At 43.7% G+C, this 16,918-nt stretch overlaps 1 protein-coding gene across 1 annotated transcript in view; it reads left to right on the forward strand.

The window, feature by feature from the left end:
• ENKUR (enkurin, TRPC channel interacting protein) overlaps positions 1-16,918 on the forward strand; it is a 68,658-nt gene that overhangs the window by 7,506 nt on the left and 44,234 nt on the right. The window contains exon 2 of the mRNA XM_086941660.1: positions 3,434-3,579. Within this exon, the coding sequence (XP_086797786.1) occupies positions 3,434-3,579 (146 nt within the window). The remainder of the gene's footprint in view (positions 1-3,433; positions 3,580-16,918) is intronic.

A 16,918-nucleotide genomic window follows, 5' to 3' on the forward strand; every position in this document is an offset into this window, starting at 1 on the left:
TCTCCAATACCAATTGCTTGTAGCATATATTCCCAGTATGGACCCCATGTAGCTCTAGGTCTCACTCTTGGAACTGACACGATGTATACGTTGCAACCTGTTTATTACAGAATGTGGTATCCTTCAACCGGTCACCAAGCATGGGAACAGGGCCCTTCAGCCATGCGCCGTAAACCCTGCACATGGCAAGCACTTGAAGCCGGGCAATCACTTTCCTCTTTGGGCAAGAGTTATCAACAGCATGGGCGTGGGAATAGTTGTTTCCCCAATCACCCGAGCAACCTCTGATCAAAAAGCAATTGGAGGAGAAGCCCAAGTCAGGTGCATGAAATCAATAGGGTCAATGGAGCACAATGGACTTTCAGGAGTCCAGGATTTGTCCATCTGATGTAATCAGAGCTGGGTGTAATGCACATGATTATTAACATTAAAATAGATTAATCTATGCCTTTAATTAAGAGAAAACCGTTTTATCTGCTGACAACAGTAACTACATATCTTCTTAGATGGGGGCAGCCGCAGGTCGGACTCCCATCGCTCCCTAACAGTGTTTGAGGTGGCAGGAGGAAGAAGGCACTCAGTCATTGTATATCGTCCCTAGATCCAGCCCCTTGTGGTCGAGGAACGATACATCTGTGTGAGTGGGGTGAACATCGGTAGATTCAGAAGGAAACCACTCTAATATGTTGCAGCAGCATAGGGTAGGCAAAAGGGTCAAGTGAATTGAGGTTGCCTAATGTCCAAAATTGGTCGAGTGTAAGGAAAAGGCAGTCTTGGTCTATATAAGCAAAAGTTGTCTTGTAACGACCTATCGTGACCATGTAGTGCATGCTGAATTATCCAGTGTGGGGAGTAGGGCAGGGTTTACAGAGAATGGCTTTGCTGAGGAATGTCCATTGTTCACATCACCCAATTAGTACACCAAACTGTTTTCATATATGTAGGTAGAGGTGTGGCGCCGCGGCCAGGGTGACTGACGCTGGAATCTGGGGATCACTGTTCGATCCTCGGCTCCGGCGGCAGGTTAGCCCAGCACCATGTGACTCTGAGCAATAGCTTACTTAATCTTCCTGACGGCCCCCAGCGCCTAGAGACCCTTACAGGTGATTGTTCGCGCTTTACAAATGTGGATTATTATTATTATATTACCGGGTCTTGGATTTTTAATGGCTAGTGCCATAACTAGTCTGCCCAGCTCTAATGGGTATCTCTCGATTGGGAGATGTAGTGAGAGGAATTTCAGGCTCATCCAGTATATAGTATAATGTCTCTGTGCTGCAAGAATGTGGAGCTCAGGGCAGTGGCGTAACGAAAGTTGAGGGAGTCCCCCGGCAGGGTACACAGAGGTGCCCCCTCTCTGGATTTAATCCGGAGCTCTCAGGCCAGAGTACTGTGCTGAGGGAGCCCCTTGCAGCTCTGCCCGCCCCCGGCACCGCAGGGGCTGTGGGGGCCTGTGTTACACCACTGGCACAGGGTCTGGGAAAGCAACCCCATATGCCTGTGCGAGTCTCACTCAGCTCACTCAAGGAAGCCTCACATCCCAGATGAATCCCATAACAAGGGGTCAAAGCCAAGTAAACATTTGTTTTCCCGGGGAATAGAATTATCTATGAAGAGGTATAAGAATGTAGAGAGAACACTCATCCTCCTAGAGCGAGCCTGCCAGCAAGGGTGAGGGAGCGACTGGTCCAACGTTCAACTTGCCTCGAGTTGCTTTTATTGTCCCAAAGAATCGCATCAGTAGTTGTATTGATTTTTATACCTAGATATTGTACCGAGTTTTTTCTGCATGTTAGTGGGAAATCTAAGGTGATTCACAAAGTGTCATCTGTAAGAGGGAAGATGTCAGATTTGTACCAATTAGGGCACAGACCTGTGTATTCTTAGAAATAAATAATATCCTGAAATATCAGGCCACGTTTCCCCCCCTGATCGCTCACAAATAGTATTATGTTGTCTGTGTAGAGAGATGATAGCAACCTGTGCGTCAGGAAAATGCAGTCACCTTTGTATGTGCTTCTCGCAGAGTCTGAAATCCTGGGGTTCTATATCCAGGGCAAACAGTAATGGAGGCAGGGAACAACACTGTTGGGTATGCCTGCCCACCTTAAACATCAGAGTCACATATCCAATAACTATAACCCTGTCTGTAACTTAGCTAAGCCATTTGGGGAGGTCCTGGATGAGTCGGGCTGCAGCGTTCTGTATGGTCTGGAGTCTTCTGAGGATTTTCTGTGAGGGAAGATACCGGGTTATTGAAGACACTAATGGATAAGGCATAGTCTCTTGGGAAGGCTTTGTATTGTTTTAGAGGACCCATGCAAAAGGAAGGCTATAGTGACAAAAAAGACCTATATTTAGAGAGGCAATGCTAGCTAGAAAGACTGGAATGGGTCACTATAGGCTGTTGTCACCCATTCTGCTATTTATTAGGAAATCATATTACATTCAGCAAGCTGGAAGCAGAGCTGTACTCCATCTAGACCTCCTATGCTGGGAGTGGCGTTTGGCCTCTTTGAATAGAGCCCAGGGCTTTTCTTAGAGCCACAGTACTTAGCAAGCGCTGTGTTTGTCTTGAAACGAGGGCACAGTGCCCTCCAGCAGCCTATTGGCACGGAAAGTTCTATTTTCAGGCATCAGTGGTAGAAGGGCACTGGGCCGAGCACAGCCATCGAAACAAGAAGTACAAAGCTGGCATTGTTTTTTCCTCACTGAAACACACACGCACATATATGTAGTAACACTTAATTCCAGGATAGGAATTTGTTGCACTACCACACAAGAATGTAAAAGAGCTAAAATAAGTCATGTGCAGTCTTATTCGGTGTTTGGCAGGCGGCCTGCTATTTTGCAACAACAACCAAGGCCAATGCTTCTTCCTGCCCTGGTAGACAGTCCGCCATGTTTAAAGAGCCCATCTGCCTGGGGGAGTTCTCCACGCCTTCACTAGATTCGGTGGTGCGGCAAATGCACTCAAAACACAGAGGAATGCTCAGCTGACACCATTTTTGTTACCAAAGACATTCATTGTTTGTTTTTCGGATGCAAACTCCCAAGGCAGAAGTTTGTTTCCTAAAAACAAAAAGACAAAAATGGTTGGGCCATATACACACAAAGTTTTCTACGAGTATGCCTTGCATGGTGGAAGAAGGCAAGAAAAACAGTGGTAGTTGCCCCACAGTGAATAGGCCAGAGCTATCTGTAATGTGACCTGGAAGCCCTGTGGCATTACAACTAGAAACCCTAGCTTTTTACCTGACTCTAGACGAAGGGGTGGGGTTATGGGGGGGGGGGGGGGGGGGGGGGCTGCACGTTTGGCTGGATTGAAGCTCTGCCAAATACTGAATGAGGCTAATAATTAATCTGGTTTAAAAATGTAAGTTCATATTTATGTCTTGCACTCCCATTTTGTTTGTATTTTCTATTTCTTAAGGTATACATCAACGTTCAGGGGACAAGTAAAGCAGGAGGCTCAGAAAAACAAATGCCCAAACAAAACAATGGGACCACCGAAAGTGGAAGCACCCTGCCCTAAAGACTTTCTTCAAAAACATTCAAAAGAAATAAAACTACAAGAAAGTAAGTTCAGGACAGTTTTTTTCTAGATATGTCGCTCTTGGGGCTGTTTGTTTAGGAGAGTACAGCACAGATGCGTCCTGTTTCAGAGCTTTGTCATTGTTGTTCATTTTTTTAACAAGCTATGAATGGGAACCCATGCATTATCTTAACGTAGTACTGGTGAACGCCTTAGTGGGGAACGCCGGTCCTGGGGACCCGAGTCCATGCCAGATACCAGGGAGATGCACGTAAAGAAACCCACACTCAAATAGTCTAACTGGAACCTATTTACATGAACAGTTGTTATCCTGAAACTCTGGCATGGATCTGGTCTAGGAGCGTTTGAGCTCACACCAGAAACTGTAGTGTTGTGTAATCATCTCCACAAAGTTTCAGAATATCACATGAAATTGCCTTTGTTATCACGAGAACTTGCTAAAACCTGAGACTCTGAGGGGTTGGAGGAAATTCAGGCGGTGGTTGATGTATGCTGGTCCTTGGTTGTGAAGGGCTTTGTAGGCGTGTATTAGCATCTTGCATTGGCATTTTTCCTGGATGGGGAGCCGGTGGAGGTTCTTGAGGTGAGGGGGTGATGTGGGTCCGTCTGGGTAGGTTGAGGATGAGTCTGGCAGCTGAGTTCTGTATGTTCTGTATCGTCTGGACTGTCTTCATGAGTTGGGTGGTGGTTCCTGCGTAATGTGTCGCGGTAGTTCAGGCAGATGGTAACCAGGACTTCGGTTACGTTTTTTCTCATACTAATGGGGAGCCATTTGGAGATCTTTCAGAGCATTCGTAGGATGTGGAAGCAGGCGACAGAGACTACGCTGATCTGTAATTTAATGGTGAGTTTTCTCTCCAGGATGATGCCAAGATTGCGGACATGGTCTGTCGGAGTGGGAGTGGTTTCAAGTTGGGCGGGCCACCAGGTGTTATTCCATAGAGAGGCGTTGTTTCCAAAGATCAGCATTTCGGTCTTGTCATTGTTGCGCGTCAGACAGTTGGTCTTCATCCAGTCGGCGATGTTAGTCGTGCAGTTGTGGAAGTTGGTTTTGTGATTGAGGGGTCTGATGAGAGAGAGAGAGGATGAGCTGGGAGCTATCAGAATAGGATATGATGTTGAAATTGTGGGTTCTGATGATGTATGCCAGGGGCGTTATGTACGTGTTGAAGAGGGTGGGGATGAGCGATGAACCTTGAGAAAAACCGCTGATGGTGCTCTTTGGTTTTGAGGTGAAAGGTGGTAGGCGGATTCTATGGGTTTGTCCTTTGAGGAAGGATGAGATCCATCTGAGGCTGTTTGCCAGGATCCCAAAGTGGTGAAGTCTTGTCAAATGTTTCCCAATGGAAAAAAGCATAGGGAAAAGTGTTTTGCGATGCCACCTCCCCGTTTTCTCTGCCCCTGATTTATGGAACACCTGAAACTTCTCAGGAAGGAGTTGAGGTGGATGACCTGTTTGGAAAGTGTTGTCAAGATTCGTCAAATGGCACAAAAGTTAATAGCAAAACAGAAAACGCTCTTCCTATGAAAACTCTGACTCAAGTATAACTACATAATGGTAACTGCCACTGTATAATATTATATCCATATATATTTATTCATGATAACTTGCTGTGAATTGCTGCAAATCTTCTGACTACTGCCTTTAAATGAACACCAAGCCCACCCAGAAGCATGCAAAGGTGGTAAAAGTTGTCTGCGACAAAAAGGGTTAACAGAAACATTGGAGACTTGCAGGCAAAGACGGCAATGAGGATCCAAGTGACAGAGTAGGCATGTGTGGGGAAACACGATGTAAATGACACCAATGCTGCAGAGCTCAGGCTGAGTTATCAGAAGCCAGCAACAGTGAAAAATGCTCGAAAGAAGAATTGACTTAGGAGATCAGGTGAAAGCTATTGGGCAGCCGGATGCCACTTGAGAGCTTCTGTCAAAAACCTATAGAAGCAAACTAATGCTATCCACTGAGACAGTTCATAGGTACAGAGGGATATGGCAGCATCTTTGGTGGAGGTGGGCTCAGGGCAGAAAAGACACTCTGGAAAAGCATGCCCTGAGTATGGCACCCCTTGCACTTCACCGCCCCCATGGGAGAAATATATCAAGTTTGCTCTGAGGCAAAGAATCAGAACTCAAAGATCAATTACTGTCTACACAAGTGAACCCACCAGCACTAAGGTCTGACTTGGTATGAGACTGCTACAGAAGCCCAGGCTAGCCTCTCTCCTCCCAGGCTCTTCATATTCTGCGTTCAGACGTCAAGTCTTGGTTTAGAACTAACTGCTGGAGGACCATAACCAAGCATTGTGGTACTTGCCTGCCTAGACTGGACTAAAGTCTTCCTACAAAGCAGGCAGAGTGGAAGTGTCCCATAACTTATCAGGGAAGCAAGGTACCGAACGAAAAATTCTGAGGGATAACAGAGAGGATCACGGGTCACCCTTTCACGCACATGATAAAGAGAAAACAGGGAGGCAGAAAATCAAAGCTAAGCCACAGATGAGCAAATTATGAAGGAAACTTCGTACAAATTGCTGAAAATGGTATGTGGGAAGTTCGTTATGTACTTCTCCTAACTGTACATTCTGAGGTCAACCTGTATGCAAAAGATGAGGTAAATTGTGTAATGACGTAACAAGGCTTATATCTATGTTACAAATTCGTTTTGGTGCATGGAATAACTTTCCTAAATTAATAACAATGTTGAAATATTTTTTAGCTCTTTCCTTGTACCTTACTATTGCTACTTCTGCACTTGTTTGTTGTTACCTCATCTTATTACAAAGCATGGCAAGTGTTTTTTAAAGGAACATCAATTTATGTTTGAACTAGTTCTAACCAAGTGTTACCTGTCCTACTAGACTTTCCCGTTGGGAACACTTCAGGGCTGATCCAGTCAGCAAAGTGCATATGTTATATTTTAAGGTATTAGCCAACCATAAAGGTTAGTAACCAGCATTTATAAATAAATATCGTAGAAAATGCTACACTGAAAAGGCACGCAAACCATCCTATTTTACACAAACTAGCTCCCAGTGCGTGACCTTGAGGTTGTTGGGCCCTAGAAAGATAAAGTGAAGATAAGACCATTTCTATTGAACATTAAATTAATTTGGAATAGAATTTAATTTTAATGCAATAATGATTTAGGTAGGGCAGGCAAACAAACTGTGCTGTCTATGGGTACTTGAACATTAGGTTCTTTTATTAACCAACTTAATCGTATTCAGTTTAGCAACATAAGAAAGATGAAAGGTTCAGACTTCCCTGTCAGTTTTTAAAACTCTCATAGACGCTCGGCCAGTTAGCCATTTTGACATTGTTGTTTACAGGACTTTACATAACACAGTTTTCAGTTATGCCTATAAGAGTGAGCTTTAGATGTCATGGCTCGTATGATTGTAGCCTAAAGGTGCGGAAATCGCTCCATCTAGTGAGAGAAAGGCAAGACTTAATAAATATTTGGGGCATTGTCAATTAATGCAAGGTAAGTCCTACATAATTTTAGGTAAGGGAGCAGATGTGATTTTTCTTATATACAAGAACTTCATAAACATATTTCACAATCGTATATAGACCCAGCACACGTGTGTTAAAAATATAAACATTCGAAAAATAGATCTGTACATGCCTGGAAGGCAGAAAGTATATACCTATGAGGCAAACTGAGAATCAGCAGACATGATTGTGTCAATACAGGTTAATGTTCCCGAACCCAAGGGGATTTATGTTCAAAATCCGCGTCATAATGCATGCAACAATAGCAATATTCATTAGTAGTGAAGAGTGCTCTATTAGTGCAATTATACAACCATCCGTGATTTAAAAAAGTAAAAGATGTTAGATCCTGCCATTAAACTATCTTTATTAAGAAAAAAGACAGATCTGTAGACTTTCAAATAGTTCAACACAGAGGTGCAACCGCTAACATAAAGCTCATAAAGATTTATGTGAAACAAGGTACTGATTTTTGTAAAGAATCTTTTTAAGGTTTAACATGGATTTTGCAGCTTAAAAGATTTGTAAACCAGCATGTGATTGCAGTCCGTAAAATGTTGTCATGTGGACAGGTTTATTGCTGCCTAGGGCACCTTTTGACCTCTCCCACTCTAGCGAGAACAACCTTTAATGCAGGAAGAGCCTGCTGGAGGAATGCAGTCCTAGCGAGCAGTGCACAGTGCAACGCTAATCAGCTCACTGGCTGTCATTTGCTTATTTATATGAAGTCTGAAATGTCACACTCCAGAGATCTGAATAGGTTCTCTCTACCGGAGAGGAGTAAAGGGAATTAAAAACCTTTCTAATGTCCTTTGACATTAATTTGTCTCACACAAAGAGAAGTATATTTGATTGAATTTGATTAACAAATTCATTGGCAACTGAAATTAAAAGCGCTCTCAGACCACATGTGTATCTTGCTAGAAAGTTCATCATTAGAATCCTATTTTTCCCTGCCTATGATGCGTCCAATAGTCCCATAATTCCAGTTCTTTTTATGATTCTGATCAAATCTGTGTAAACCACTGTTTTGTAATGATTCATTGATATTTTTACCCAGTTTTACGTTCAAAAGTCCCTTTTAATAGACTGTCCGTGGCACGTTCAAGCTTACAATTTACAAAACTAACCCAGAAGCCTCACACCTGGCTAAAAAAGCTTCAAGGTTTACTGCAAATAGAGTTGTGTGTATTGTCCTAAACTGTTGATATCATTACGGTGCAGGCGTTGTGTTCATGCTTAATGCTGTATCCCTTTATGACATTTATTCACCAGATTTTTTTCTGGGCAAAGTGTGCTAGAATGTGATTACTCCAGGGACAATAGAGCAAAACTCTGTGTTGGTTCTCATGTTAAAGTGATTGCCCATGAGTGTGATCCACTAGCTTTAACCTTGGTAAAAGGACTAATTACATTTGTCAAAAATATAAAAGTTGTCTTTGGTTGAAATCCATACTTCTGCAAAACCAATTTCAAATACTTCAATTCATCTTCATGAAACTTCACTTGGTGTAGGAGGAACTCAAGATGAAGAGTTTTCATTTTTACTTTGATTTGATAAAATCCAATTCTGTATTAATCACAGGTGTATTATCAAAGATGGCTATTGCAGATAAATAAAGCCAGATTGTTCAAGAAACGTAAAATTTTGTCTAGGCCAGTGGTTCTCAACCTGTGGTCAGGGGACACCCGTAGGTCTACCAAGCATACTAAGGGGGTCCCAGACTGTTTGAAAAAAAATTAAATGATATCAACAAATTAATAAAATGTATATAAATGAGAAACACAATGTACAATTGAAACTTTTAAAACGTTCTGGAAATATGAAGGAATTTGAAACCAGAGGCTAAAATTAAGTTAGTATCCTCAGATTGAGTCCTAGAAGCAGTGGAAATGCATCAAACAGAATATAGTGTATGAGTTCTCCTCGGGACGCGAAGCTGGTGGGGCGCATTTCGGGCGCAGTGGCAGGAAGGGTACTTTTTGTGAATAGGAGCTGGTATAAACCCTTTATGTGTTTACAGTTAAGTTCCGGGGCCCTCGTCAGAAGGGCACTACAGCTTGCACCACCAATTGCCACTGCTAGCGCTAGCCAAACATCATATGTGGTGATGTTGACAATTAAGTGCCGGTGCGGAGCACTGAAGACCACGGTCTCAAATTAAACACTGGGTAGTTGCCTCTTTTGGGTGCACCGTAAGATTGTTTATAATAGATGTAGTGGTTTCTGTTTGTCTCTCTTAACATGAGACATATTTCTAAGCAGTTGGCAAGCACTGGTTCTCTCATGTTTTCGGGCAAAATCTATTTTTGCTGTTCGCCAATATCCTTCTTCCTTCCTTGCGGAAGCCCACCTATTGCTTTCTCCAGCACCCCCGAATTCAGTTATGTGTGGTAAATGTTGCTTAGCACATGTAAGTGCATGCTGTAGTTTCCACCATGTACAGAGTTAGTCTTCAGGAGAACCACCATGTTATGCAGTTATTCACACAGAGCTTCTATGAACTCTACCAACATAGCCCAAGCATGCAGGTCTATCCTTTATCCCTAAAAGTTAGACCTGCATGCCTGATCTATAATTCCTCTGCCACCACTAATTCTCCAAGCCAAGCAATTACAGTATAATAAGTATGGCACAAAACAAATAAAGAAAAACTACACTAAGGGCCAGATGTAGGAGCCCTAATACCGGTCGTAAACGGCCGATTTCGTCCGTTTTCGACTGGTATTAGGCTTTTCAGATGTAGGGGGCCTACCGAATGAGTAATTTTACCGATTCGGTAATTTTACCGATTCGGTAAATATACTGCTTCGGTAAAACACCGAATCGGTATATTTACCGAATCGGTAAATCCATATGTAGCTGACACTCCTAAGAGTGCCACAGGCCCTTAAGAGTCGGTATTTTACCACACAATCCTATTGTGTGGTAAAATACCGAATTCAGGTGTGCATGCACATCTGTGCATGCACACCTGTGCCATGTGACACACAGACATGCCCTTAGGGCATGTATGTGTGCCACATGTCACACAAGCCTGTACTTGGTGTGCTAGAGGGTGTCAAAGTGACACCCCCTGCACCCTTGCAGGATTCGGTATTTACCATTGATTCCTATGGGCTTCAAGGCCCATAGGAATCAATGGGCAATACCGATTCAGTATTTACCGAATCGGTAAATACCGAATCTTACAGATTTGGGGCCAGATGTAGGTGGCCGTTTGAGGCCATTTACCAAGCGGTAACAGCCGATTTTGGCCGTTACCGATCGGTAAATGGTTGACAGGTATGTAGGGGGCATTATTTTACAGAATCGGTAAAATTACCGATTCGGTAAAATAAAAATTCGGTAATTTTACCGATTCTGAGGCACCCAGATGTAGGTGGGACTCTTCAGAGTCCCAGAGGCCTTACCCAATCGGTATTTTACCATCAAATCCAATTTGATGGTAAAATACCGATTCCGGTGTGCATGCACATGTGTGCATGCACACCTATGCCATGTGACAGGCAGACCTGCCCTTAGAGCCTGTTTTGGGGGTGCCAGAGGATGTCAAAGTGACACCCCCTGCACCCTTGTGAAATTCGGTATACCGATTCGGTAATGCCCATTCATTCCTATGGGCATCAAAGCCCATAGGAATGAATGGGCATTTCCGATTCGGTATTTACCGAATCGGTAAATACCGAATTCTTCCGAATCGGTATTCCAGCACATCTGGAATACCTACATATCCACCCCTTAGATTTACCGATTTTTAATTACCGAATCGGTAAAATTCGGTAATTAAAAATCGGTAAATCTATTTCACCTACATCTGGCCCTTGGTATTCCTAAATTCGGAATTACCTAAATCTGCCCCCTTCCCATTTACAGACTCTTAAATACCGATTCGGTAAAATTCGGTATTTAAGAGTCTGTAAATGGGAATTACATACATCTAGCCCTAAATGAGAAGAACATTATAATGAGTAATACATGAGCCAAAAAAAACGAATTCCAGAACCATAAGAATGTATAAGGCTACCAATGTTTAAGTTAAGAGCTTCTCGGATGAAAAGATAAAGGCTCTTTCCAGTCTGAAGAGCAGAAAGCAAAGGAGGCTGTTACCGAGGAGATGAACAGCTTTGTATCCATCACATAACTATCCCCCTGTGTGATGCGCATCGACTGCAGCTGGGCGGTAGTTCGATTAAGGAAGGAGTGAATGCAATGCAGTGCCATAAAATCCATAACATAATTTATGGATTTGGAGGCGCAGCATGGAATGTAATGATTGTATTTCGGCTACAAAAAGAAATTATACTATTTCTGTTAGTATAGAAAATAAACGAAAGGTTTTTCTGTTTTTCTTAGTTACATGCACAGATACATTTTGAAGAAGTTGCTTACCGAGCGGCGGTGTTTTAAAAAATAGGTTTCATATCCAAAAAAAGGTGGTCATCTTAATTATACTAATTGCAAACTCTGAAATATTGTCCATAATGGTCGACCTGCGGTGGAGATGGGTTGATACGTCAGTACAGACCACCAACTATTGTGTCAGTCTGTGACCTGCCTCATTATGCCCCGCTCTATTCTAATCTAGGCACTGTCACCTGCCTGTTTTGGGTGGTAGGTTTAGGACTGTAGGAACTGGATTCTCTTCAAGGACCTTTGACTGAATAAAATAAAGTGCCCCAAAGGGAGTTGCATACCACAAACAACACTAACAAATTGTGTGAGGCAACTGAGTGTAATAGAAATGGCGCAAACAATGCACAGAGCTGACTCTGGGATTTACATCCTGTCCCTTAAACACAACCCCAATTTCACTTTAAACGTGACTGATTTTGAACCCATGAAGATTATAGTGGATTCCTCAGATAGAGATGCTACATCCCTATGGGCCTGATCCTTGGTAGCCGCAGAATGTGGCATGTAAAATTCAACAGGAAGGAAACGAGAGCAATAATGAGCAATAGATAAGGCTCTGCTGCAAAGGCAAGGGTTCCAGGGTCTCTTAAAAGCCCAAATGTAATGTTGTTTTATTATAACATACTTTACACAGTTCGATTGGCATATAACTATATTCAATTGAATCACACCCAAAAGAAGACATCAAATGTAATTACATTCTAAATCATAATTACAGTCACAAAAATGCTACACTGATCAATTAAACATTTGATTGGCCCATTTTTACGGTTAGGAATACAAATCATCAAGAAATATAGGTCATCGTGTACTATTGGACAGGTGAGGTGAGGAAATTGTGAGGTGATTAATGAACTAATAAGTCACATCGCAAAAGGGATATTCAAAACTTCCTGCGTGATTTATATTAATGAAGTAGGATGCAATTAGCAACCCCATACAATTGGCTGTGAACGCTGGAATTGACACCTGGAAGATACAGCAGACCTTTTCACATTCTCCATCCCTGGATGTCAACACTTTTCTTTTTTTTAAAAAGCTGATGGTGTTTAAGGAAGATACTTGGGGGGAAGCAGGCAGTGGTCCTTGGGACCAGTGGCTGCTCCCTTTGAGGCTTCACACAGTGATTCCCTTTATGAATCAGTTACCCACCCCTCGCCCCCAACTCAGGGTTGGTTGACAGCCACAGCTCCAGTTTCAAAGCATTGATACAGACTTTGCAAAGAGGAGGGATGCATCCTTCAGACACATTTTCCTATTTTCAAAAGCCAATGTATGAGACTTTTCAGGGCTTTTGTACATTGGAAAAAGAGATTTGCGTCCGCAAACCCTGTGGTTTTGCAAATAGCAATTCAATTTGAATATTGAAAAACTGAATTGAAAATGCATCATGTGTCTGGCTAGTGCATAATTGAGCGAGCAACTGTACTTACTACCGAGACACGGTCACGTAACCTTGGATGCCTGACACTAAAATGGTGACTCCTCGTGACATATTACCTCAAATTCAACAGCGAGAAGCCACTCATTCTCCTGACAACTGTCTGTTGTTTTCAAAATCAGGCCACAACTAAAATGGGTGCAGGGAAACCTCATCAGACCCCCTTCCACCCCCGTGGAGGGCAATGGTGAGATCTAGTGTCCTTTTTAAGAGCTATTGGGAGTCTGGCCCTTCCTTCCCTGTTGACCTCTGTCATTCTAGGCACACTCACTGTGTGGAAAAGGAGCCCAGATACCCGACCCCAACATGGCCAACAGTGTTGACTTTTATTTTTTTCTCCCCCTTGATGATCTTTTACTCTTACTTCCAAAACCCGGCCAGGACTGTGCCTGACCTCGTGAGGACTTCTCAAATTTTCTCAGACCATGGCTCCCCCCGCCCGTACTATTCTGACATTCCCCTGAGTACACTTGACCCCTACCCAGACAGCGGAGTTCGAGCATTTTGTCCGATGCCCGGTGGAGCTGCTCTGTTCAGCTAATTGAGGAGATCGGTCTGACCGTCACCTGCCCAGCCGGACACTGGACACAGTTTCTCCCCTTCTCCCTATCTCGCCCTTTGCCCCCTGCACATGTCTGCAGGTCTGCCTTTGCCTTGTCTCCTTTCTTTCCATCTTTCTGACCAATGCCTGTGGGAGCTTACCAGATAGCTATAGAGGAGACTGGCTTTGGATTTTCTCCCTGGCCGTCACCTACCCTTCCGGTCTTTGGGCCGACTTTCCCTTTATCTCTTATTCCATCTTCCCCCTCGTCCACTCCCTTCTCACTCTCCCTCTCCTCTTTTCCCTCTCTACTTGTCTCGCCCGGAGTACACCTGATCTCTGCTCTGACAGCGGAGTCTGATCATTTTGTCCGATGCCCGGTGGAGCTGCTTTGTTCAGCTAATGAGGAGATCGGCTTGGCTCATCCCTTGACCGTTACCCGCCAAGCCGGACCTTGGGCACAGTTTCTCTCCTTCTGCCTGTCTCGCCCACCCCCTCCTCATATTTCTGGCGCTCTGCTTTCTCCTCGTCGCCTTTCTTTCCAGCTTTTGGTCTGATGCCCGTTGGAACTTCCTAGAGAGCTATAGAGGAGACTGGCTTTGGATTATCTCCTTGGCCGTCACCTACCCACTCAGTCCTTGGGTTGACTTTCCCTTTATCTCTTTTCCGTCCTCCCCCTCGTACTCTCCCTTCTCATTCCTCCTTTCCCCTTTCCCTCTCTATTTGTCTCTCCGGACATTGGACACAGTTCCTCCTCGTCGTTCTGCTATGGCTCCTTCCTCCCCTCCTTTCCTATAAATTCTCTCAACCTCGTTGTTTGTTTACTGTACCTTACTACGCTTTTGTAACTGATCTAATTTGTAACGCAATGTTCCTCTGTTATAGCGCTCTGATACGTACGGGTCTAGCCAGCGCTCTATAATCCTTTTGATGTACCTTCTAATACAAGGTTCCCCTGGTTATGCGCTCTGATACCTCTGGGTCGAGATAGCGCTATATAACCTTCGTAAATCAAATAAACTAAAAACTGTTTTTTCCTGAACCCTGAGACCTGAGCAACATGGCCGATGACCGGTGGAGCTGCTTGATAGCTAATGAGAAGATTGGCTCTGGTTTTCCCCCTTGTCCATCACCTACCCAGCCGGATATTGGGCATTGTTCCTTCTCGTCTCCCCGCTACTTCTCCTTCCTCCTCTCCCTCCTTCAAATTATTGAATTTATTGTTTATGTGTACTATACCTCACTATGCTCTTGTATCTGATGTAACTTGTAACGCTACGATCCTAAATGTAAAGCGCTCTGATAGCCTGTTGGGTCAAGTTCACGCTATATAAAACGTTACAAATAAAATAATAAATAAAGTAGTAGAATGCAACCTCACTTCTGCCAAGCCCTGGTCATTTTGTCATTATATCAATGAATGCCTTTATTTATGTTTGTTATCACATACCACACTACTTTAAAATAATGTATATCTGTATTGATAATCTTTTATCACATTATCAATTGCATTCTTTTGATCTGCATCTAGTAAACACATACATTTTTATATCAGTCTTATATTTTTATTTCAATGTCGAATTCCGTGGGATCAGTGATCCCAATTGCTTGATATAAATATCACCAAGTTGTTCAATCAACAGTTCTTCCAGTTGCCCTGGAAGCCTGGTAATTTAAGCTGAAGTAGCATTATGACAATATTTAACCACCACAAGGGGGAGCTTGAGGCAGGACAAACAATTTAAGTGTATAGCTATATATTATTGTTTGCCCATACTTAAGAAGACAATAGATTTAAAGGAAAAAAGGTTCAGACCTAGATAAAATAAAAACAGCACTCTCTGGAGGTTAAAACTTTGGAATGTCTTTAATGGGTTATATTGAGCCATGTGTGTCTGTTTCCTTCACCCATAAAGACTGATGAAATCCTTCTGTTACCCAAAATTGACAGAAAATAACTCTGCAACTACTACCCAATTATATGCCTTTCCTTCATTGGAAATATCATTGGAAGAGTGGTAGCTAACTAGTTTCAAGAACAGATGAAATTCCTCTTCCAAACCCACAAGTCAGGATTTTGCCCATGCAGTAGTACAGAGGCCAACATTACTCATGCAGTAGACGCCATGCTATCAATCACAGACAGTGGTGATTCATTTCTGTTTGTGCTGCTTAGTGTTGATACTGTCAGGAATTAGATGACACTCTCCAGTCACACATGGGCATCACTAACACTGTAATAAAATATTTCACTTTATACCTCTCAGGCAGAATACAATTTGTGATGTTATATTACACCAGATCTCCACCAAGTTCAATCCCATGTGGAGCTCCATAAGGCTTTATTTTCACTTTCATACACCTGTTTATGTGTTAAAGTGTTGTCAGTTGGCATCCCGTTTTGGCGGCCATCTTAGGTGGGGGCACATTCGCCGAGCGGTCTAGTCGCCCTATATAAATAGTCCCTTATGGCTCCGCGCAGCGGACGCGCCGGACTAGCGCCAGAGTTTCGCCAGAGTTAAGCCCGTCTGTGCCCGTCCGGGCCCAACCGGGTCCGGGGCCAGTGGCTATGCCCGATGCGAGTCCCCAGCAGTCCATCACGATCAGGTACACGAAGGATGAGCTCCTATCCTACCGAATACCGAAATACGATAAATGCTGCTATATTGCCAAAAATGGAAAGCGCTTTAGGGGATGTAGAGTTTGCCAACTGGATGTAGAAGAAGCCATCCCCACTACCTTGTGTCGGCTTGCCCTGCTTAACTGCAGATCACTCCCCTGCCACGCTACAGAGATTAACTCCCTACTACTGGACCACAAGGTTGATGCCTTGTTTCTCACTGAGACTTGGCTATCTGACACCTCGGGTCCGGATGCGGTAATAGCGCTGGCGCCGGGATATCTGATCTACCATCTTGACAGAGGCACAGGGAGAGGGGGGGGGGGTTTGGCCATTTTATACAGGGAGTCACTGAGTTGTAAGGCACGTGAGGCAGGGGTCAAGGACTGTGAGAGCTGCCAATTCTCACTTCAATTTTCCCCTACCTACACGTTGACAGGCCTCCTAGTCTACCGGCCCCCTGGAAACATGGGTGATTTCACATCGTCACTAATGGAAACTACTACTCTGTTGGCTGCGGCCGCATCCAACTTCATCTTGCTAGGAGATCTCAATTGCCATTTCGATGAAGAAATTGACCCTAGGGCTACTAATTAGTTGATCGAGCTGAGCGCCCTGCAGATGAAACTGATAAATACTGGGGCCACTCATGTCAAAGGTCATCTTCTTGACCCCATCTTTTCGAACATGACGGGTATATCCGCTATGCCTCCCCTCGCTCTTCCTTGGTCCGACCACTCACTGATCATGGCTAACTGGGAGGTCAAGTGTGATGACACGCTCCCACTCAGGGAATTTAGAATAGATAGGGCATGGTCAGGGCTCCCGGTAGAAACTTGGAATGC

Source organism: Lissotriton vulgaris, chromosome 10, assembly GCF_964263255.1.
Source record: "Lissotriton vulgaris chromosome 10, aLisVul1.2, whole genome shotgun sequence".
NCBI classification, from domain to species: Eukaryota; Metazoa; Chordata; class Amphibia; order Caudata; family Salamandridae; genus Lissotriton; species Lissotriton vulgaris.